The 25,521-nt window shown below is 35.7% G+C and overlaps 1 protein-coding gene across 1 annotated transcript; it reads left to right on the top strand.

The window, feature by feature from the left end:
• LOC118048048 (DNA mismatch repair protein MSH7) lies at positions 1-23,867 on the top strand. Its single transcript, XM_035057565.2, has 17 exons — positions 1-526; positions 1,079-1,616; positions 2,241-2,336; positions 2,442-2,497; positions 2,943-3,009; positions 3,243-3,338; positions 3,848-3,979; positions 4,070-4,103; positions 4,195-4,242; positions 5,204-5,403; positions 5,516-5,642; positions 5,759-6,036; positions 6,183-6,377; positions 6,921-7,331; positions 7,447-7,543; positions 8,248-8,375; positions 23,264-23,867. Exons 1-17 carry the CDS (start codon positions 201-203, stop codon positions 23,750-23,752), a joined length of 3,318 nt encoding a protein of 1,105 aa, XP_034913456.1. The 5' UTR covers positions 1-200; the 3' UTR covers positions 23,753-23,867.
• The last annotated feature ends 1,654 nt before the right edge of the window (positions 23,868-25,521 follow it).

Raw genomic sequence — 25,521 nt, 5'->3', positions numbered from 1 at the left:
AGAAGCGATGAAAATCGTACATCCAGATCAACAATAACCACCCAGTGAAATCTAAAATCAGGGCGTCATTTTCTCCATTGAAAATTTGGAGAGCCGAAAGGGGCAGATTTTGGCGCCAATTGTTTTTTACCGTATAGACTCCATATATTTTAATAAAAATTTCACATCTCTAAAAGTTGATTCTCTCTAGGAGTACGAAAATGCCGCGCCAAAAATCGATACTCTCGTTCTTCCAAAAACCCTCGCTGCCCAGTCAGAGCTCCGACGCCGGAGAAAGGACCGATGGTCCGCAAGCTCCTCTGTTCTCGGCGAAGCAACATAATCAAAACGTGTCTCAACCTGCGATTCATGGACTGGTGGACTCGTCTATTGAAATTAGAGGAACTGACACGCCACCAGAAAAGGTGCCACGTCAGATATTACCGGTGAACATCAAGGAGAACGAGGAGGCCAAAGTTGCTTCGCTTTTTTCGAGCATAATGCATAAGTTCGTTAAGGTCGATGACAGAGAAAAACCTAATGGGAGGTAACATTTTTTTTTTCGAATATTAATTAAAATCTTTGAATTGTTGTTTATCTATGTAATTATGAAGGGAATATTATTATTATTATTTTAAAATAATTCAATATTTTATAATTAGTCTTCTTGTTGAAGCTTAACTGAAGCCGTTCATTTGTTAATTTTAATTTTTCAAGAATGCTCCCAGCAAATGGAAATCCTAAAAGAGTGCGGATCATGAGAGTAGATTTTAGAAATGATTGTTGAAATTTGAAGTAAATTTTGGAGTTGCAAATTATTAAGTGAAGCGAGTTTGTGGAGTCTATGAGGACAAATATGTTTTAAGGTTATTTCTTAAATACAATGAGTTTCTATCCTGTGATTGATTTTGTGTTGTGAACATTTATGAAATAGTTTCAGGATTTTGTGTTCGAACTCTAATGTGATAGGCTTCCTTTTTTGACCAATTTCTGTTTGTTTTGATGATCGCTAATAGTATATAAGTGATAAATATGTGTCCTTGTACCTTGCTGACTCAAATTCTCTCATAGTGGGTGTAACTGATGCAAATTGATGCAGGAACCAGGTTCATTCTGCTAATGTTTGCTCTACATCTGTTACATTTACTATCCCAAAAGAATTGCCTCAGCAAGGAATGGATACGCTGTACTCTGAGAAAGACAATGGTTTTAGTTCCAGTGGCATGGTTGATCAAACGAGTGTCTTGAATATTGAAAGTGTAAACGATGTTCCTGGGCCGCATACACCAGGCATGCGACCGCTAGTTCCTCGTCTGAAGAGAATTCTAGAGGACGTTCCTAAGTTTGAGGATAAGAATGGTTGTTCCTTCCTGAACTCTAGCAAAAGAGTGAAACCACTAAAGGACTCAGCTTCCTTGATAAAAAATCATGAGGAAATATCTAATTCAACAAGCAAGTTTGAATGGCTTGACCCTGCCCAAATCAGGGATGCTAATGGGAGAAGGCCCAATGATCCTCTCTATGACAAAAAGACGCTTTACTTACCACCTGATGCATTGAAGAAAATGTCAGCTTCTCAAAAGCAATACTGGACTGTCAAATCTCAGTACATGGATGTTCTACTTTTCTTTAAAGTGGTTAGTAGTATTGCTGCAGTTTCTGATACTTTTGAAGTTGCTGAAACTTTTTGACATCATAAGGTTACATTAAAGCATGACCCAGCTATTCATTCTAATTTTTCTGAAAAGTTTCTGTTTTCTTTGATAAACGGCTGGACATGCAATAAGCATCATCAGCAAGCAACCAGTTCATTCTTATTTTTCTGAAAAATTTCTGTTTCCTTGCTAAATGGTTGGACTTGCAATAAACATCATAAGCAACCAATTCAATTCAAAAGAATGATGTAATGCTAATCATGCATCGTTTTCTTCTTAAATTTCTGCTTTCTCATTAATAGTGGAGCAGATACCACGTGTATCTTGGCTGTATGATCCAATAGGGAAAAAGAGGTATTGCCACTGCAAAACTAACATCATGCAGCCAATGTTGGCATGCGGTGCTTGAACTGTAACTTGTATTTTAACTCTCTGTCTCCCTCTTGCTCACTCACTCACTCACACACACATTGCTGTTGACTGAGATTATATTTACAAATTTATTAATGTGTGTCATGGTTGAAAATTAGAACTTTCTTTTAGTGTCTTCTGAAGTTTTGGGTTCTGAAATCAGACCAATATGTTTATGTGACTGATGAAACACAGGGAAAATTCTATGAACTCTATGAACTGGATGCTGAAATTGGTCACAAAGAGCTTGATTGGAAAATGACATTCAGCGGTGTGGGGAAATGTCGGCAGGTGACTTCAAAGATATATTTTTCTAATTTAAAAGCCAATTTTAATTGCTACAATTACAGTTATATGCATCTGTGTTTTATTTAATACCATCTGCCTTGTGATCAGGTTGGTATATCTGAAAGTGGAATTGACGATGCTGTTGAAAAGCTGGTAGCTCGTGGGTAGGGGAGCAGCAGACCTTTTCTCTGAACCATAATTTCCTTTTTTCTCATTTTTATGTCATGCCTTCAAGATGAATGAAAGATTTCATTGTTACTAGTTTTATATCTCTATTTTATGTAGTTAATATTATTCTTAAATACAGCAAAATGTTATGCAAAAATTGTAAGAAGCCAGGATGTCGACCAGACTGGCCATCTGTCATGGAAATTTTTTTCTTTCTTTCATTTCTTCCTGTATCTAAGAAGCACAATGAAAAGAAAAGCATTTTTCAACTTGCATTATTCATCGTTTATGCTAATCATATATTGGCTGAAGATATGAAACAAGATCTTTTCGCTCAAATCTTAGTAGTTAGCTGAGATTTAGCCAATCCCATGTTCTCTTTCCACATTTTTTGTCCGGAACATTTGCAGTTCACTTATTGCTTTTGTGCTCTTTGTCAAGATATAAAGTTGGAAGAGTGGAGCAATTGGAAACATCTGATCAAGCAAAATCTAGGGGTGCAAATTCTGTGAGTTTTCCTTGCAGCTTTAAAGGAGACATGTTTCTGATAGATTTTTGTTTTTCAATTATTCTTGTTTATTCAACCATTCAGACAGATATGGCATCTCTTATAGATTATGTTCTCAACACTATGCATCATTTATGGTTTTCATTAATTCAATGAAACTGAAATAGTAAATCAATGCCATGATGTGGGTAACTATCCGAGTTCCTTGTTTTATCATTGATGTTGAATTTCAGGTAATCCAAAGAAAATTGGTACAAGTTGTCACCCCATCAACCACAACTGACCATAATATGGGGCCTGATGCTGTTCATCTTCTTGCCATAAAAGAGGTTTGTAATGATTGCCTACAATTTTCTGCTGCAGCAACATTTTTCGTGTTAAACTCTCTCAAATTGTTGCATCTTGCCCATCTTCAATTTCAAAATATTGCTAAAATAATCTTGCGCGAGCTTATTCTGTGATCGCATCATTTAACTGGAGGACAATTTTTTGTTAAAAACTCACATTTTCCTGATATCAGGCTATTATTGATAAATCATGAGTTAGAAGAGCAAATTGCTGAATTGTTATGATGCAAATTTTCTTCTTTATCACAACTTAAAATGAAAAGTCTGTTTAAAATGTTTTGAATACATTTTGTCCACGTAGTCTGTTAGATATGCAGTTGAATTTATTATTTGCTACCATTACTTGTTCTTATAAACTTACCCAGCTTGGAGAATTAGAAATTTGGTTTCATTTGTTATTCTATTCATTTAAATGGTCCTTGTTATTTATGCATTTCTTGAAAGTTTATTGTGCTATCCTATCTGGTTATTCCTTTGGGTGATAACTTTAGGGAAACTATGGGGTGGATGATGGTGCAACTGCTTATGGGTTTGCTTTTGTTGATTGTGCTGCTCTACGAGTTTGGGTTGGATCAATCAATGATGATGCGTCACATGCTGCTTTGGGGGCATTATTGATGCAAGTATGCTCCTTTATCTTTCTTGTTTGTTTAATGATTCTGTGTGCTCTCATGTACTTAACCTTTGAATATCTTACTGTGATTTGATTATAGATTTCACCTAAGGAAGTCATATATGAAAATAGAGGTACATGCCTTTTCTTGTTTTTGTTCTCTTGCTCTTGGATTGTTTTTTTTTTTTTGGCCTAGCTTAAAGCTTGAGGATTTCTATGTTGCAGAGCTTTCCAGAGGCGCTCAGAAAGAACTTAGGAAGTACTCATTAATTGGTAAGTTTATACCGACCTTTTTCATATGACAAGATATATCATATACATTTAAGATTAAGGATTGCACTTGCAAATATATTAACTGGTATTTCTTGATAGGAAGGGAAGACTTTGTACACCTTCCTTGGATGAGTACATGCCTTCTGAACTTTCCATTTGCCTGAATGTATTTTGTTTTTTTGCACATTTTTTTCCTGATTAGCTTGATCTTCCTTCTTAACTTTCCTTATTTCCTGTGTCATTATTGTCTTTTCACTAGAATTTGTTTGTAAAACTCTTCTAGAAAATGAAAGACAGTTGTCTGGACCAACTTGAAACTTGCTGGATATTTGTTTGATGTATAAAATATGCTCGATGATTAGTATGTGATTTGCTTAGTCTTTGTAGCCTTGTGTAAAGATAGTAACTCGTGTCCTATTTTTTTAGTAATTTCAGGTTTAGCTATGCTATACTCTCTGCACTTTCTCTATGCATGAAGGCCTTTAGGCAGTCTTACTAGATAACAAGTTGCATTTATGTATTTTGATGGGATGCTGTTCCTGCATATATATTATTATCTTGGGTGTTTTGCTCAAATCAGTGTGAATTCCTTTGCTGCAACTTCTCCAGCAAGGTTATGAATAAATCTTTGACAGTCTCCTTTGTTTGCTTTGATGCACAAGTTAGTTGATCAATGTGAGGTCCAACTGTGGTAGCCAGCTAACATACTCCTGGTTGGTGAACGTAGTCTAACCATACTCTAATTATGCATCTCATGACTTATTTTAAATTTACTTGTCTCCTTTCTGAAGTGATTCCTGTTTAATAATTTGCCACCTTCATTATTGATCTCTTAAATAAGTCTTTCTACATTTGGTTTATTGCTGAAGAATCTGTCATTAAAAGGATATGTAAGTTAGGATCCAAGCTATCATGAGGAGCATGACCTCACCTTTTCATTTCCCTCACCCCTTCCATGCAGGTTCTACAACACTGCAATTGTCACCAGTGCTGCCAGGCACTGATTTTGTGGATGCTTCTGAAGTTAAAAATTTGATTCAATCGAAGGATTACTTTAAATGGTCTTCAAATCCATGGAACCATGCACTTGACAGTATAATGCACCAGGACATATCTCTATGTGCTCTTGGCGGGCTTATTGGTCATCTATCCAGATTGATGGTATGCTTGCCTGTCAACCTCCTCTGTTCCCTTCTCTGGTTGGCCTTTTAACTGTTAAGATCCCCGATTATTTGTTCCTTATAAAGATTTCTGTGCCTTTTCTTTTGTGCAGTTTGATGATGTTTTAAGGAATGCAGATATTCTACCCTACCAAGTTTACAAGGGTTGCCTTAGAATGGATGGGCAGACTCTTGTTAATCTGGAGATTTTTAGTAACAGTGCTGATGGTGGTTCATCAGGCCAGTGTGTTCATTCCTTGATCTCCCATGAAATTATCATCATCCTCAAATCTTTGGTTTTGATTTTTAAGATTTTTAAATTAAATATTGAAAGCCTTTTCTCTTCGTGATTTCAGGTACTTTGTTTAACTATCTTGATAACTGCGTGACATCATCTGGAAAGCGGCTTTTGAGGAATTGGATCTGCCATCCACTGAAACATGTTGAAGGCATTAATAATAGGCTTGATGTTATTGAAAATCTAATGGCTCGTTCAGAAATTATGTTAATTATTGCTCAATATCTTCGCAAGCTTCCAGATTTAGAAAGAATGCTTGGACGAGTTAAGGTTAGCTTTCAGGCATCAGGGTCTCTTGCACTGCCCTTGATTAGCAAAAAATTGTTGAAACAACGAGTAAGTTGTCTTATTTGATTTCAAATCTTTACTTGTAAAAATCTCTTTGAATGCACATGTACGATGATTTTCATAGGGTGTCACAATTCGGCAAGTCTGTAGTTAGTCCTGAACCTTCTACTAAAGTGGCAGTAAGTGTTGTGTAGGTGAAAGTGTTCGGGTCTCTGGTGAAAGGGCTTCGGAATGGAATGGATTTGTTATTGCTATTACTGAAGGAAGAGCAACTAATTTCATCATTATCAAAAAATTTTAAACTTCCAGAGCTTCTTGGTAGTAATGGGCTTGAAAAATTCCTTGTGCAATTTGAAGCAGCTGTAGATAGTGAATTCCCAAACTACCAGGTCTGCTTCTTTCTGGTTTATGTTTTGGATATATCAACCAATGTTTTTCCCTTTCTCCCCATTTGGATCCTTGTGTTTCCAATTGAGATGATGCAGATGTATTCTTTTGTATGAAATTATATTAATTGTTATATACTAATTTATTTGTTTGAGGCTACTATTAAAAATTTAGTTATGCATGTGTACATGCAATGTGGTGTGTAGCTGCTGCTGCTTTCTTTTTCACATTTCAACATTCGGTCTCGATTTCTTCCCCCTCAGATTATTATGTTCTGCAGTAATAAAGGACTTTTGGCATCCTTGATAACTGAGCATGCATCTCTGTGGAATTCTGTATTTCTCTGTTAGAAAATGTCTCTCTTTGTCTCTCTCTCACACCACACACACCACACATTGGCTTATATTGACTGTTTAACAATATGGCCATTCCTATTTGGAACATCTGTACTTTCTTGTAAGTTTTTTTTTTCTTTATGTGGGTGATGATGTTGCATTCTGTTTATGCCTACTTTTGCACATTACTAATACTATATTTGGTATCAGAATCGTGATGTGACAGATTCAGAGGCTGGAATGCTTTCTGTGCTGATTGAGTTATTTATTGAGAAAGCTGCACAGTGGGTTGAAGTCATTCATGCAATCAATTGTATTGATGTGCTTAGATCTTTTGCAGTCACAGCAAGCATGTCATGTGGAGCTATGTGTAGACCTGTTATTTTGCCTGATTCAAAAGCCATTTCTTTCTGTGAGGGGGAAGGAGGGCCTGTACTTAAGATTAAAGGGTTATGGCACCCATTTGCCCTCGGAGAGAATGGATTGCCTGTCCCAAATGATGTGTTCCTTGGTGAGGATTCAGATAGCCAACATCCCCGCACTGTGTTGCTGACTGGACCAAATATGGGTGGAAAATCAACACTTCTGCGTGCCACATGTCTAGCTGTTATACTAGCACAGGTTTGACTTCAGACCTAGCTTGAAAAAATTACTTCTGTGCTCCTACATCCCTAGAAAATTCTTATCTTGGGCATATTTTAACCATATGGTTTTTAATTCTATGGCAATTTTGCAGCTTGGTTGTTTCATTCCTGGTGAGAAGTGTGTTCTCTCACTTGCTGACATAATTTTTACGCGGCTTGGTGCCACTGATCGAATAATGACAGGCGAGAGTAAGTTGTAGCAAGATAACAGTTTACTGGTTTCACTTGGAAGTTTGCTCTCTTTATGTGATCTAAATTCACTTTCTTTATGCAAATTTATATTTTTTAGTTTATGAACTTTTGAGGTCCAAATTATGATTATCATGTTGCAAGAATAAATTCTAGTAAGTGTTGACTCTTTTATTTGAAATCCTGCTTTTAGTCTAAAGGTCATAAATGGCTTCTTGATGGTAAAAATACAGTGCTATGGATTCGTTTAGTGTTTTTTTTTTTTTAAAACTTTAAATTGTTTAAATCTATGTCATAGTTGGCTTGCTCTAAATTTTCCTCGATTTAAGTTATTATATGCCTATAAATACAGCAGTGGTGAATCTAAGTCTGATAGAGTTTTGTGCAGTGGTTGTTTTACTCTGGTTGTAATTCTACTAGAGATCTGATGTAAATGGTTGTGGTCTAATGGATCTTGTCCATCTAAATCTTCAAAATCTCTTAAAGGCAATTTAAAATAGGATATATCATATGATTTCAAATATGCTAACTTGGCCTACAATCCTGGATGTCTCACTCTCACTTCTGGACCACAGAGTCATTTAAATGTTGAAAGTGAGGATTATGCAAATAGATGTGACCCAACCACATGCATTAATGAGTGTTTGCTTATGTGCTTCTTAATTCTGGTGTTCGATAATAGAAACAAGCTTGTCATTTTCTAGGTACATTCTTCATTGAGTGCACAGAAACAGCTTCGGTGCTTCAAAATGCCACTCAGGATTCTCTTGTCCTTCTTGATGAACTGGGTCGAGGAACAAGCACTTATGATGGATACGCCATTGCATATGCTGTGAGATTTCTTTTTTATTGATCTATTATTCCTTGATTTACCTGTCCTTTTTATTCCATGACTAAGAACTCGTATTCTATATCCAACAAACTCCTTAAGGATATAAATTACTATTTCTCATCCCCATACGCATCCTTGGTTCTAGTCAAGTTATACTTTTCTAGGTTATCCGCTTGAGATAGGTAGGTAACTGGTACATAATAATGCTTTCTTGCATTTTGGAGCCTTTTTTGGTGATTAAGGTCATAGATTTGTGTGTTTTGGCCTTAGACAAACTTGTGTTCCATGTACAACTCTAGTTTCTATACTCATCGACATGTGTTGATACAAATAATTTGTAACGTTAGAAATGTTGTGGCTAGGAAATGCTCTCTTTTGCATCCACCCACTTGGACACCTACCTTACTTCTTGGGTGACCGAAAAAGTCTTCCTCATTCTATGAATTGAGAGATCTATTTGAAGGTGTTGTAACCCATTTTTGGGTCCCCATGAAAAATAAAATAAATAGCCAAAAGAGTTTAGAAAAAATAACAGAAGGCAGAAACGCTCAGGAAACAGTCAGAAAATTGGTCAAGGAATTCAAAAATACAAGGATTAAATTTTTGACAGTATATTCTTGAAGGATGAAAGCCCTATTGAGAAGGAAAATTTGAATTTTGAGGAGAAAAGCCCGAATTTGGATTTTTATGGACTTAATTGGATTTTTATGGATTTAATTGGATTTTTATTTGAATTTATAGAAGATTTGATTCCAAGAAAAATTAATTTTTAAGTCAATTTGGGCTTTAATTTGAAGAAATTTAAGTTCTGGGGCCAAAATATATTTTTTAGGAATTTATTGGGTCAAATCAGGGGCTCAATTGCATAAATATTGAAGTTTAAGGGCCAATTAGGGATTTAATTAAGAAAATCCGAAACCAGGGACCAAATTGGAAGAGGCGCGTAAATTAGGGGCTGCAATTTTTCGGTTCAGGGGCTTAATTGAAGAAATTGAAAGTTTATTGATCAATTAGGGGCTCAATTGCATAAATCAGAGGCCAAGGACCAAAGTGAAAAAGGCGGCCAACAAGAGGGGCGGGGACCGAATTTGGGGGACTGATTTGAAGTTTAGCCATTTAAATGAAACGGCGCGTTTTACCCAAAACGACGCCGTTTCATAAAAAAAAAAAAAAAAAAATCGAAAACGACGCCGTTTTGAAAGACACTATTCATCTTCCTCCTTCCCCCCGTTTTAACAGAACAGAAGACGAAAAAATTCGAAAATCTTCCCGCGCCTCTCTCTCTCCTCGCCCCCACCACCTTTAGCATTGGCCGACCAGCCGTTGCACCGCACTAACGATGGTCCCCCACGGTTCTGCCCCTATAAATAGGGAAGAAAACCGAAAAGAAAGAAAGAGGAGACCCCGAGAGGAATAGAGAGAGAGAGACCCGAAGGGAGGAGAGAGAGAGAAAACCGCCTGACCCGCCGTCCGTAAGCCAAGCTGCCACCGCCTCCGCAGCAGCACCACCAGCAAGCCGTCGTCTCCGCCGTGCCAGGTAAGATTCCCCCCCTGTGTTGTTTTTAATTCTTCTGGGCCAGATGGTGTCTGGCCCAGAACTATGTGGGCCGGGCCAGAGTGGTCCGGCCCAGATAGAGTTTAATTAGTTTGTTGGGCCGAGATCGGCCCAGTACCCGTTGGGCCGAGATCGGCCCAACGACTGTTGGGCTGGGTCCGGCCCAGTTTAGTTTGGGCCGGCCCAGCCCCTTTTAATATATAAATATATTATAATTATATTATATTATTATTATATTATTATTATTATTATTATTATTATTATTATTATTATATATGTGTATATATGTTATATATATAAAAAATATTTATATATAAAAAAAATATTTCAAAAAAAAATCTATTGATTGTTCCGCATATTTTTATCAAAGTGGTTTAATAGTGGTTTGTATTTTTATACTGTAAAGATACAAAACCAGTGTTATAAATACCCGGTTTTCGTCAAAACATCAAAGATTTTCAAAATAAAAAATGTTTTTGCTTTCAAAAAAAATTTCTAAAAAGTCCCTAAAAATGTTGCTGATTTTTCTGCATATTTTTATCAAAGCGGATTAATATTGGGTTGTATTTTTATACCGTAAGGATACAAGTTCAGTATTAAAATACCCGATTTTTGTCAAAAGCATAAAAATAATATTTTCCAAAAAAATTGTTTTTGTTTTAAAATACGGCCTAGTCTCTCCAATATATATATATATAATATTATAACATCATATTTTCAGACAACAAAGAAATTTTCAAAACAATATATGTATTAACATGCATTTTTAGCTTTAATAACCAGTTTTATTCAAGCCATGAGAACTAGGCCAATATTTCAAAAATTCTAAAAAAAATCTATTTTTTTTCTTTTTAGTTTGTGGGATTACGAATTTATACGTAAAACGTATTCCTACATATTATTAATAAAGTTTTTGGTAAAGACGTTAGAACGGTTAGGATTTTACCCGATAAGATAAAATACCTTCTTACTGAGGAGGATTTTTCTTGAACCATAGACAGACCAACGACTAGAAGTACAATAACACCTTAGTTTTTATCAGACAATAAAACAATGCAGCTTACCTTAGGTAGGGCGTATTTGGGGTGCTAATACCTTCCCTTTACGCAACCAGTCTCCGTACCCAATCTCTGAGACCAGTTAGGGTTCCTAGTGACCGAAATACTAGGTGGCGACTCCAAAGAACTAAAATAAATAAAAATTCGCCAGTCGAACCCGCAAATTGAAATATATGATTTTTTTTTTGGGGGGTGCGACAGAATGGCGACTCCGCTGGGGACCTTGTAGACTAAGCTTTGTTTTTGTCTGATTTGTTGGTTTTTTGTGTGTTTATTGTTAATATGCCCTTCCTTTTATTTGCGTATTTATTTTTTTACGCATATTATTCATGCATTGTATATAATTGTCTCATGCATCACTTGCCTTAATTTTGAAAAGCACACACAAGCTTTAAGTTAAGTGGGGAATTAGCGATTTACCCTAGGACTATTGGTCAGGGTTTAAATGCGTGAAACACCCAACTCATATCTGAGTGCCTGCTTGGTAATGGTGGACATACGTGTCTTAACTGTTCCTAGCAACGCCCCCATACTTCTTTATGAAGAACGTCACTGGGCAGATATGAGACCGTTCGAGACCAGATAGAAAACTTACCCACTATCACTTAATAAATAGAGTTTGTCCTTAGGTTATGTATCTTATTTGCATCAAGATTAATAATGTTATACTCATCGTACATCACTTGTGCATCACATTTTCATCACGCATTTTGTTATCATATGCATTACAGATCGTGAAACATAGGTCCTACATCCAGAGTCCACCAAACCCGGTCCAGATCAAGAATGGAAAATGAAGAAAGAGCTCAATTAGAGTCGCACTACCAGACCGAGTTGGAATCTGTGAAAAATGAAGTTTCTCGACTGACCAGTCTGCTTGAGCAATTTTTAAGAGCCAAGAATGGGGAGGGAACATCTACCCAACCACATATAGGAGCACCATCAGTTCATGTTCCGGGGGCATCTCAGAACTTGGGGGCAGATTCAGTGACGGGGCAGCACTTTGCACCTACCATTCCCATTCAGCCCCCTCAAGCTCACATCACTGTGGAAGGGCCTCCCGATAATAGGTCCACCAGATTTATGAACGATGACAAGATATCAGCCTTGGAAGAAAGGTTAAGAGCAGTCGAGGGAAATGACTGGTTTGACCCCATGCGAGCGTCTGAAATATGCTTGGTACCAAACATCACGGTACCAAAAAAATTTAGGATTCCGGAGTTTATAAAGTACACTGGGTTGGAATGCCCAAACACTCACCTTCGATCTTATTGCAATAAGATGGCTGAGGTGATTCATGACGATAAGTTACTGATCTACTTTTTCCAAGATAGTCTATCGGGGTCGGCGCTAAGTTGGTACATGAGGTTGGATAATGCCAAGATCAAGAAATGGAAGGATTTAGTTGAGGCTTTCCTTAAGCAATACAAGTTCAATTTGGAAATTGCTCCAGATCGAATGAGCCTTATGTCAATGGAAAAGAGAAGCCAAGAATCAGTAAGGGCTTATGCGCAAAGATGGAGGGACGAGGCCATGCATGTGCAACCCCCTTTGATAGAAACGGAGATGGTGACTTTGTTCGCCAACACATTCAAGGCACCCTACTATGAGCATTTAATGGGTAGCTCATCTCAACATTTCTATGATGCTGTACGCATAATGGAAAGAATAGAGCAAGGGATTAAAGCTGGACGCATAATTGAGCCATTGGAGACAAAAGGTTTTTTCGGAAGAAAATTGAAGGGTCCCGTTAACAACTTCGAAGGTGGGTCCAATGACAAGATAACGGATTCATATAACCCACAAATACCTACCTCCCAGGTGGCCCACATAAACTTTAACAAATCTTTTTCCCCTAATCGAGCAAATGGCCAGTCAAACACCCAAAACAACCACCAAAGACCAAACCCAAGATACGTTTCAGAACAACTACCGCCATTACCCATGCCTCTGAAGGACATATATGCCAAACTACTGAGCATTGGACAAATAGCTCCTATCCCTACATTACCACTACAGCCACCATTCCCCATCTGGTATAAGCCCGAGTTGACTTGCGAGTACCATGCTGGTATTCCTGGGCATTGCCTTGAAACGTGCTATGGTTTTAAGAACAAGTTTGAAGCTCATCAAGATAGGATGGGTGTCATTTGAAGATACACCCAATATCAGTTCAAATCCATCGCCACATGACAAAAGTGATAAGGGATAAAGGGTTGGAAAACCTTGGTCAAGAATCGTCAATAATGAAGAAGGCGAGATCAAAGGAGAAGACAAGGAAACGCAAGTGGGGAAGGAAGATGAAGCATTATCTCGGTTGACTTTCCACACACCAGAAGAAGTTTCAGAACGGGTTGACCCAAGAACTTCTCGTAGTTTTCAAAATGTAAAACAACTTTATTTGCCTTAGCATGCTTTTTGTCTTTGCTTTTTATTTTTCTTTAGTGAGCATTCAGAGCTCATTTTATCAACCAGATTTTTTGTGTTTATCTTTGAGCCTAACCTTTTCTTTAAAATAAATGATGAGATTTTTGCACTTTTGGAACAAGTTGAGTGGTTACAAACAAAGTATCATAAAATGGTTTAATATGAAATTTAAGAAAAGCTACCCTTGAAATACAACCTCACCTCTGGATAACATAATGAATTGATACATCACCTGTAATTTTTTTTCCAGATAAAAATAGAGTTTTATCAATCCTAAACAATGTGCATTTTTGAAAAAAAACACAAATTTATTGTCCTTTCACTCTCTAATGAGTTTTTTTGTTGGTGGTTTTGTTTTGAGTCGAAATGAATTTCTTCTCTATATAAAAACCTAGACTAGGATCGCACCCCTACACTGGGGGCAAGACGAGATGTTTTATGAAAAGTTTTACAAAAACCAAGCTAAAGCATTTGACAAAAAGCATGACAGAGAGGCAAATACAAGTCATACATTTTGAGAAAAGGACTACTTGAAGAAAGTCAAAGACTTCTTCTCCAAGAATATGATAGGCAACACGAGAGATAAAATCCAGCATACGACTTCAAAAGCAAGTTTCATGTTAAGAGGGAGTCTCATGAACTAGAAGAAGAGGCTGGGACCTATGTTTCAAAACCAGGTATAAATGCATGCATTGCATCTAATCATAAATCATTGCATATATATTTTTTGGATCGTTACAGGAGGAGATCTTAGCGCATTCCAACAAGATTATGGACGAAGAAAGAATCATTGAGATGATTCTAGAACAACAAGAAGAGAAGATAGTGGTTTTCAAACCCTGCCAGTAGGAAGAACGACATCGATAGCATTCGGTAAAAAGGAATCACCAAATGGGATTCCAAGTTGTTGAGATCGACAGAAGGGATCTCGTATTTCGATGGAGGTCGCCAGAAGGGACCTCATATTTCAGCTTTGAATAAAAGGAATCGTCAGATGGGATTCCAAGTTGTTTGAGATCGCCAGAAGGGGTCTCGTTTTCGATATTCATCAATGGAGGTCGCCAGAAGGGACCTCAAATTTCAGCTTTGGTATAAAAGGAATCGCCAGATAGGATTCCAAGTTGTTTGGCTAAAGGAGATCGCCAGAAGGGATCTCATATTTCGATGGAGGTCGTCAGAAGGGACCTAATATTTCAGCTTTGAATAAAAGGAATCGCCAGATGGGATTCCAAGTTATTTGAGATCGCCAGAAGGGATCTCGTACTTCGACATTCATCAAGGAAGGTCGCTAGAAGGGACCTCATATTGAAACCATTTCTTAGAAAAGCATGGAGTTTACAGAATTCTTCCCCTTGGGTTCGTCACCCATACAATGAGACCATCATTTTTCTTGGGTTCGTCACCCATACAATGAGACCATCATTTTTCTTGGGTTCGTCACCCATACAATGAGACCATCTTTTTTCTCGGGTTCGTCACCCATACAATGAGACCATCACTTTTCTTGGGTTCGTCACCCATACAATGAGACCATCATTTTTCTCGGGTTCGTCACCCATACAATGAGACCATCACTTTTCTTGGGTTCGTCACCCATACAATGAGACCATCATTTTTCTGGGGTTCGTCACCCATACAATGAGACCATCATTTTTCTCGGGTTCGTCACCCATACAATGAGACCATCACTTTTCTGGGGTTCGTCACCCATACAATGAGACCATCATTTTTCTCGGGTTCGTCACCCATACAATGAGACCATCATTTTTCTCGGGTTCGTCACCCATACAATGAGACCATCACTTTTCTCGGGTTCGTCACCCATACAATGAGACCATCTTTTTTCTTGGGTAGGTCACCCATACAATGAGACCATCATTTTTCCTGGGTTCGTCACCCGTACAATGAGACCACTCTTCCTTTTTCTGGGTAGGTCACCCATCACAATGAGACCATATTTTCTGGGTAGGTCACCCATCACAATGAGACCATATTTTTCTGGGTAGGGTCACCCATCACAATGAGACCATACTTTTCTGGGTAGGTCACCCATAAGAATGAGACCATTCTCCATTTTTTTTGTTTATCTGGGTAGGTCACCCATAAGAATGAGGCCATTCCTTCCCCTGGGTAGGTCACCCAAAGAATGAGACCACTCTTCCTTTTTCTGGGTAGGTCACCCATCACAATGAGACCACTCTTCCTTTTTCTGGGTAGGTCACCCATCACAATGAGACCACTCTTCCTTTTTCTGGGTAGGTCACCCATCACAATGAGACCATATTTTCTGGGTAGGTCACCCATAAGAATGAGACCATTCTCTATTTTTTTTTTATCTGGGTAGGTCACCCATAATAATGAGGCCATCCTTTCCCCTGGGTAGGTCACCCAAAGAATGAGACCACTCTTTCTCTTTTCCACTCGGGCAGGTCACCCATCATAATGAGACCACACACACATTTTTTGTATTGGTTATGAGTAAAGGAATCGCCGGATGGGATTCCTGGTTAAAGAAGATCACTAGATAGGATCTCGGATGGATTTTCATGTTGATCAAACTAAAATAAGAATTCAGAGGATCGCCGGATAAGGATCTCGAGATGACTAAGTTTCGATCATGGTTTTTTGGGGCTAAGGAGGATTGTTATAAAGGACAAAGTTTCAGATCAATCAAGCTTTGACCGGATCAGTTTCGGGAGTTCCGTTTCGGGTTTATCTTTATAACACTTACTGCGCAAAATCCATGCTCCGTAAGTATTATAAAGAGGGCATCTGTTGTAACCCATTTTGGGTCCCCATGAAAAATAAAATAAATAGCCAAAAGAGTTTAGAAAAAAATAACAGAAGGCAGAAACGCTCAGGAAACAGTCAGAAAATTGGTCAAGGAATTCAAAAATACAAGGATTAAATTTTTGACAGTATATTCTTGAAGGATGAAAGCCCTATTGAGAAGGAAAATTTTGAATTTTGAGGAGAAAAAAGCCCGAATTTGGATTTTTATGGACTTAATTGGATTTTTATGGATTTAATTGGATTTTTATTTGAATTTATAGAAGATTTGATTCCAAGAAAAATTAATTTTTAAGTCAATTTGGGCTTTAATTTGAAGAAATTTAAGTTCTGGGCCAAAATATATTTTTTAGGAATTTATTGGGTCAAATCAGGGGCTCAATTGCATAAATATTGAAGTTTAAGGGCCAATTAGGGATTTAATTAAGAAAATCCGAAACCAGGGACCAAATTGGAAGAGGCGCGTAAATTAGGGGCTGCAATTTTTCGGTTCAGGGGCTTAATTGAAGAAATTGAAAGTTTATTGATCAATTAGGGGCTCAATGCATAAATCAGAGGCCAAGGACCAAAGTGAAAAAAGGCGGCCAACAAGAGGGGCGGGGACCGAATTTGGGGGACTGATTTGAAGTTTAGCCATTTAAATGAAACGGCGCGTTTTTACCCAAAACGACGCCGTTTCATAAAAAAAAAAAAAAAAAAAAAATCGAAAACGACGCCGTTTTGAAACACTATTCATCTTCCTCCTTCCCCCCGTTTTAACAGAACAGAAGACGAAAAAATTCGAAAAATCTTCCCGCGCCTCTCTCTCTCCTCGCCCCCACCACCTTTAGCATTGGCCGACCAGCCGTTGCCACCGCACTAACGATGGTCCCCCACGGTTCTGCCCCTATAAATAGGAAGAAAACCGAAAAGAAAGAAAGAGGAGACCCCGAGAGGAATAGAGAGAGAGAGACCCGAAGGAGGAGAGAGAGAGAAAACCGCCTGACCCGCCGTCCGTAAGCCAAGCTGCCACCGCCTCCGCAGCAGCACCACCAGCAAGCCGTCGTCTCCGCCGTGCCAGGTAAGATTCCCCCCCTGTGTTGTTTTTAATTCTTCTGGGCCAGATGGTGTCTGGCCCAGAACTATGTGGGCCGGGCCAGAGTGGTCCGCCAGATAGAGTTTAATTAGTTTGTTGGGCCGAGATCGGCCCAGTACCCGTTGGGCCGAGATCGGCCCAACGACTGTTGGGCTGGGTCCGGCCCAGTTTAGTTTTGGCCGGCCCAGCCCCTTTTAATATATAAATATATTATAATTATATTATATTTATTATTATTATTATATATTATTATTATTATTATTATTATATATGTGTATATATGTTATATATATAAAAAATATTTATATATAAAAAAAAATATTTCAAAAAAAAATCTAATTGATTGTTCCGCCATATTTTATCAAAGTGGTTTAATAGTGGTTTTGTATTTTATACTGTAAAGATACAAAACCAGTGTTATAAATACCCACGGTTTTCGTCAAAACATCAAAGATTTTCAAAATAAAAAAATGTTTTTGCTTTCAAAAAAAATTTCTAAAAAGTCCCTAAAAAATGTTGCTGATTTTTCTGCATATTTTTATCAAAGCGGATTAATATTGGGTTGTATTTTATACCGTAAGGATACAAGTTCAGTATTAAAATACCCGATTTTTGTCAAAAAGCATAAAAAATAATATTTTCCAAAAAAATTGTTTTTGTTTAAAATACGGCCTAGTCTCTCCAATATATATATATAAAATATTATAACATCATATTTTCAGACAACAAAGAAATTTTCAAAACAATATATGTATTAACATGCATTTTAGCTTTAATAACCAGTTTATTCAAGCCATGAGAACTAGGCCAATATTTCAAAAATTCTAAAAAAAATCTATTTTTTTCTTTTAGTTTGTGGGATTACGAATTTATACGTAAAACGTATTCCTACATATTATTAATAAAGTTTTTGGTAAAGACGTTAGAACGGTTAGGATTTTACCCGATAAGATAAAATACCTTCTTACTGAGGAGGATTTTTCTTGAACCATAGACAGACCAACGACTAGAAGTACAATAACACCTTAGTTTTTATCAGACAATAAAACAATGCAGCTTACCTTAGGTAGGGCGTATTTGGGGTGCTAATACCTTCCCTTTACGCAACCAGTCTCCGTACCCAATCTCTGAGACCAGTTAGGGTTCCTAGTGACCGAAATACTAGGTGGCGACTCCAAAGAACTAAAATAAATAAAAATTCGCCAGTCGAACCCGCAAATTGAAATATATGATTTTTTTTTTGGGGGGTGCGACAGAAGGCATCAATTTATTGATTTAATTCACAAGGTTTCTATTTAAAAGAGAATACAAGACATTAAATCAGGAACCAAATCAAATCATATATTCTAATTAGAAGTGATCTCTAATTTATAGGAGTTGATTAAATACCAAATTTATTTTCTAATTTATAAACTACCAAATATAGAATCTTATATTTTACGACATTCCTCCTGAAGCTAGCTTAAAGATATTTTCCATTACTAGCTTGTTGATCAAATAGTTAAATTTTTGTGAAGTTCCTTTATAAGTATATTAGCAACTTGCTTGGTGGTTGGAACATATAGTATACAGATCATTCCACTATCAATCATTTCTTTGATAAAGTGTTTATCAACTTTCACATGGTTTGTTTTATCATGAAGAACTGGATTATGAGCAATTGAGATAGTTGTTTTATTGTCATTATATACCTTTATGGGTGAGGAGTTAAGAATCTTCTAGTCTTGTAAAAGCCTTTTAATCCACACAACTTCACAAATCCCATGTGTAATTGCTCTCGATTCACCACTTTAGTTTTAGCAGGTTAGAGCTTCAAATCTTTGATCTTAAAATCTTCAACAAGTTTCTTCTTAAGTCTTTCCATCTCAAAATTGTTATCACTTATCAAGATTATGTCATCTACATAAATAATCAAGATAGCAATTTTACCTTTGAATTTTTATAGAACGTGGTACGATCTGCTTGACGTAGACATTAACTATGATGTCTTACAACCTTTCCAAAGTGTTCAAACCATGCTGTAGGAGTTTGTTTGAGGCTATATAAAGAATTTTTTAGACTGAAGGCTTTATGTTAGTCAATTCTCTCTCCATACCTAAATGGTATGCCTATAAAGACTTTCTCTTCCAAGTCTTTATTTAGAAAAATAATTTTAACATTCAATTGATGTAAGGGGCAGCAAAAATTCATCGGTAAAGATAACACCTGAATTGAGTTTATTTTGGCTAGTGGAACAAATGTATCTTGATAGTCAATGTATGTTTTGTCAAAAAAAAAAACCATCTCAACCCAGTAGGTTAAACTATTAGGTTAGGTCTCAGGATATGATTTACATTATTCTCTAACACACCCTCAAGTGAAAGTCTTTTGGGCTTGAAACTTGCATAGGCCCACATTACCTTGTACTTAATTTTTATCAAATAAATAGGGATAATGAGATTCAAACTTGTGACTACTTGGTTATGATACCATGTCAAAGAACCATCTCAACTCAGTAGCTTAAGCTGTTAGGTTAGGTCTCAGGATATGATTTATATTATTCTTTAACATGTTTGTATGAAGTGTTTTTCCACTAGCCTTACCTTGTACCTTTCTATGCTCCCATCAGTTTTGCATTTAATTGTAAACACTAAATTGCACCCTACTTTCTTCATTTGCCTTGGCATTAACTACTCAAGTGCTATTTTTGTTCAGAGCATTCATTTCTTCCATAACCACTAACTTTCAATTTGGATTGTCTAGAGCATTCATTGGCAAGTCAACTACCTCTAAGAAGTTTTTAGAATAAACAATTGAGATATCCTAGAGGTAAAACTTTTTGATTATTAGAAAGTTTTTGGTAAGAAAAATATTTAGTAATAGGATAACTGGTACATGATTAGACCCCTTTTCTAATAGCTATAGGAATGTCTAGGTCCATGAGCTCATTATTAAAAGGAACAATAGAAGTAAGAATACATGAAATATTCTCAGGACCATCTCTTTGAGAATTTGGTTGATCTTGTGTTGGGATGATATGCAAGTCTTTACCTTTCGAATGAGTTCTTATAGTATAAACTTGAAGCTCGGTATATGGATAAGTTTGATCCTTTTGTAATACTTCCCCTGTTTGCAATACACTTGCACATAACAATGATGGACTAGTTTTTCCATTTATTTCAATATCATGAACATCCTTTTCCTGAGATTGTGATGTTGAGAAAATCGTATTGTTCATAATTATAATAGTTAATTGAACATATATGTCTAAAAAACAATCACCTTTTCTTTTTTTCTCCCCCGAAGATGATTTTTGGTAAAATAAGGTTGATTTTCTATAAAAGAAACATCCACACCTACATGAATTTTCCTAGTTTAAGGATTATAATATTGGCATTCATTTTTGTTTGAGGCATATCAGATGAAAACATATTTTTCAGCTTTAGGATCAAGTTTAGATTGGAATTTGCTTAGTATGTGACAAAGACTGCAATTAGAAACTTTTATTAATCAAATAAGATGTCATCAAACCAACTTTACCCTATAAGTATTTTGGAATATTCACAAGCTACTTCAAGTAAATGTTTGTTTTTTCTCTCAACAATTTCATTTTGCTTAAGAGTGTCACAACATGTAGACCTGATGTGAATCCTTTTTGCTTTCAAAAAAAATTTCTCAAATAATTAAAATATGATAATTCTTGTTTGATATTGGTTTTCTATCATTTGAATTAAATCTTTAAACAATGTTACTACCTCAAATTTTTCACTCATCAAATAAACCTAATATAATCTTGTGTGATAATCTATGAATGTAACAAACTATTTTTTTTCCAGATACAATAGTGATTTTTGAAGGATCTCATACATTACTATAAATTAAATAAAAAGATTATGAAGCATGTAGGGTTTTGAAATATAAGTAACACAATGATTTTTTGATAAATGAGAACTTTCACATTGAAAAGATAAACAATCCAAATGTTTAAACTACTCAAGAACTAAATGTTTAAGATAGAGAAAAAACTAGGATCCCATAGTTTCTCTTAGCAATAAATAATGTCAAAGCATTATTTGTTCACGAACAAACATTGAATTCTATACTATTAAAGCCTTAAGATTTTTATTTATTTTATTTATTTATTTTTTTTATTATTGAAGTTGTTATCAAGGTAGTAAAAACCTTCTATCATCCTAGCACTACCAATCACATTCCTCGAGTTCTGGTCTTGAAATATACAGATAGAATCATAAAAAATAACATGAAAATTACAATCCTTGGTTAGTTTAGGAACATGGAGGACAAATTTAAGAATTATACTCTAAAAAATTATTATTAACCCTTTTTTTGTAATAGGTGAGAAATTATCATCTGTAATTTTGATTTTCTCATTATCATGATATAATGAATTGTAAATGGATGAGAATGACTAGTCATATGATTGGCTGAATCAATAATCCAAGAAGCAGAATCTGAACAAGATTTTAGGCACAAGATGGCTATTTATTTTAGCACAGGAAACACTAGGAATACTAGATGATGATTGGAATGTAACAATTGTAGAATTTGGTATATCTACTCTACTAAAAAGGCTTTTCTCAACTTTATTTATGGAGGAACCGCACGTTGGGTTCACCACCAGGTCTGCTACTTTTCCAAATAGATGGCTTTCCATGGAGCTTCCAACAAGTTTTGTTGTGTATGACGTCGCTTGTAACAATAGTCACACATGTGAGATTTTTCATCCACCTAACAGTGATTTGCAACATACTACTCGCATTTGCATTAGCATAGCCAATGTAGAGTTCTCAATAGGACTTCCAGTTGCTTGTTTTCCAAGCATGAACCATTACGACTCTTCTCTTTTTTAACTTTTGAGAATACATTGCTAATTGGAGTTATGAGTTTGTTACCTATTATTCTCCCTCTTACTTTATCAAACTCAATATCGAGTCCAGCTAGGAATTCATAAATTTGAAAGTCCTTCGTTTTCTTGCAGTGGTTGTAGTCATATGTAAATTTCCATTTATAATCATTGAAAAAGTTATGGTCTTTCCACAATTGTTTTAGTGTGTTGAAGTATCAAACTCAATATCGAGTCCAGCTAGGAATTCATAAATTTGAAAGTCCTTCGTTTTCTTGCAGTGGTTGTAGTCATATGTAAATTTCCATTTATAATCATTGAAAAAATTAAGGTCTTTCCACAGTTGTTTTAGTGTGTTGAAGTATTTAGTGACATTGTTTTCTCCTTGCCGGATATCACCAAGTTTCAAAGTCAAGTCATATACTTAGGATTGATTACACAGATCAGAATACATGTGGTAAACATTATCCCGAAGTTTCTTTGTTGTTGAATAACACATAGTTGGAGTTGATATCTTCATCCATGGAGTTCATAACATGGAGTTTTTTGCATAGGTAGCATATATTGGATCCTCCCTTGTTGGTTCCTTCTTTTCACTGGTCAAATAACCTATTTCCCCTTGCCTCTAAATATACATGCGCACATATTGAGACCAATGCAAGTTGTCACCATTAAGAAAGATGGTGGTGATCTGGACTAAGTGTGGCTTGTTATTGGAGGCTTGGGTAGCAATGGGTTTTGTTTCAGACATGGTGAACAAAAACGATGAAGGGATGGAAAAAGTTCTAGAGTTTTTAAAGAGTTGGTGATTAAATCACTGCTCTGATACCATAAAGGCAACATTATCTGAAAATCAGTTATGACTGCAAGGGTCCTATTTAAAAGGTGAATATAAGGCATAAAATTTTAGGAACAAATCAAATCATATATCTAGGAGTGACCCCTAATTCATTAGAGTTGTTTAGTAACAAATCTATTTTTTAATTTATAAACAGCCGAATATAAAATCTTCTGTTTTACAACACTATTACCTGTAATAATATCAAGCTTCATATATCTGTTGTGTTTCAAAACTTTATTCGCCTATTATAATTGAAGTGGTTTCGTTAGCAATTATACTGCTTCTGATCATTCATGCAGGTATTCCGCCATCTTGTTGAGAAGATAAACTGTCGATTGCTTTTTGCAACACACTATCACCCGCTCACAAAAGAATTTGCTTCTCATCCACATGTTTCATTACAATACATGGCTTGTGCATTCAAGTCAAAACCTGAAAGCTATTCTAAAAGTGACCGGGACCTTGTCTTCTTGTACCGGCTTGCATCTGGAGCATGCCCAGGGAGCTACGGATTGCAAGTGGCAACTATGGCTGGCATTCCAGAGCATGTTGTTGAAGCTGCTTCACATGCTGGTCAGCTGATGAAAAATTCAACTGGAGAAAGTTTCAAGTCAAGCGAGCGGAGGTCTGAGTTCTCAACTCTCCATGAAGAGTGGTTGAAGACCCTGGTAAATGTCTCACGAATCAGAGATTGTAATTTTGATGATGATGATGTTTATGACACATTGTTTTGCTTGTGGCATGAGTTGAAGAGCTCGTATGAATCTTGTAGCTCGAAGAGTAGATAGAATCTGCATAATGTATTGTAGAAATCCTAATCTGAAGATGATTTTTTTTTTTTCCCATAATAGTTATCATTTTCTGAAATGACAAGGAAGAGCAGTATACCTTGTATTTGGTGTTCATCGGTTGCTTTTGTTTCCAGTTTCCCTCCTGTTATATATTCTCGCCATTGATTTTATCTTGAATTTGACCTTCAAAAGTTGGTCTATAGGAAGTCTGGCGAGCTTATCAAGCTATGAACCGTTACCTTGATGCTTGAATAGGTTCTCAGTTCTCTTCAACACATTGATTGATGTTGCACGCATGCAGGCTTCCTTGAGCAAAGGTTGGGATAGTTCCTGTTGTCGTGGTGAATGTTCGGATATCTATTTAAAATCCTTTCAACAATTTCAACATGATTAGAGCTAATCTACGATGATAGCATGAGTGCTAGCCCACTGATTCGGTTACTTTAGGCATCTTCTCTAAACTAAGCTCAAAAGAACTAGGAGATGCTATTCTAAATGCCCGAGTTATTTTTTTTGGGTGGGCTCATGAAATAATTTAAACTTGATGGATACTGACTCAACATATATTTCTTATGAATTTTTGTCAAAATTGTCCTTGGCTAAAACTCATTTTCCTTGTTTGTGCATTTCCTTTTCTTTTTCTTCACAAAAACATATCTTTTTCATTCATAACATTTTTTTTTAATAAAAGCTCACAATGATTTGAAAAGCAAGTTTTGATAATTAAAACAATTACATCTGAATAGTTTTTTATGTGATTGTTTGAAAAAACAAAGGAATAAATTAATTTAAGCAAATTTCTATAAAAGAATTCACAATTAAAAAAATATATTTTATTTTCATTGAATATTATTCATGAGATTTTCTTTGTTTAAAAAATATCCTTATTAAATTTCTATATAATTATCCATAAAGAATTGCTAACATTATTGTAAAAAGCCATAATTTTTATATGAAAAGTATTAAATAATCATTTGATTTTTTAAAATATCATTTTAATTATTTTATTTTTAAAAAATATATTTTAGAATATAAACAATATAACCAGTGAAATAAAAATTAAAATTGAGGAAAGAGCCAAGAAGAGCCAATTACGAATGCTTTTTGACAAGCATTGGACATAGATCATGGGAACCAAAAACCTACTAGTAGGTAAGAGCACTTTCCAGCCAATTCTCAAAAGATATCAATTTGTATTAAATTCAAACCGGTAACTAATCCATCATTGAAGTATTGAAAAAACTTATATAATAAAAAATCTCATATAGCATTAATCATCATCTATATAGCTGTCACTGTAAACAAGAATTAAAATTCCAACCATAGTAATTAATAATTAACAAGCTAAAAGTGAGTATATTAATCAAGTACCTGAACTCTAATAAAAAAATAATCATGGTAGATAATTAAAGACAATTTATATTGATAAATAAAAACTATTATTTTATTTGTTGAATAAACATATTAGTCACATTCCTATTGATAAGGGATTAGAAGTGTAACAAAAGATATAAGTTGAGACTTGGAAGCCAATTTTTTTTTTTAAGACATGCCTTGTCTTGGAAGACACCGCACGGCTAGCTTTTTTTTTTTTTTTTTTTTTTTTTTTTTTTTTAAAAAAAAAATATATGGATGACATGGCATTCATTTGTGTAATCAATGTGTCGGAGATTAATATTTTTATCGCAAAAAAATTTAATTTTTAATTTATTTTTCATTTAAAAATATCAAAAACACATCTAAGAAAACTCTATAAATCCATTTTC

This window comes from Populus alba, chromosome 6 (assembly GCF_005239225.2).
Source record: "Populus alba chromosome 6, ASM523922v2, whole genome shotgun sequence".
NCBI classification, from domain to species: Eukaryota; Viridiplantae; Streptophyta; class Magnoliopsida; order Malpighiales; family Salicaceae; genus Populus; species Populus alba.
The sequence above is the reverse complement of the archived record's forward strand: the minus strand, read 5'-3'. Positions and strand labels throughout refer to the sequence as shown.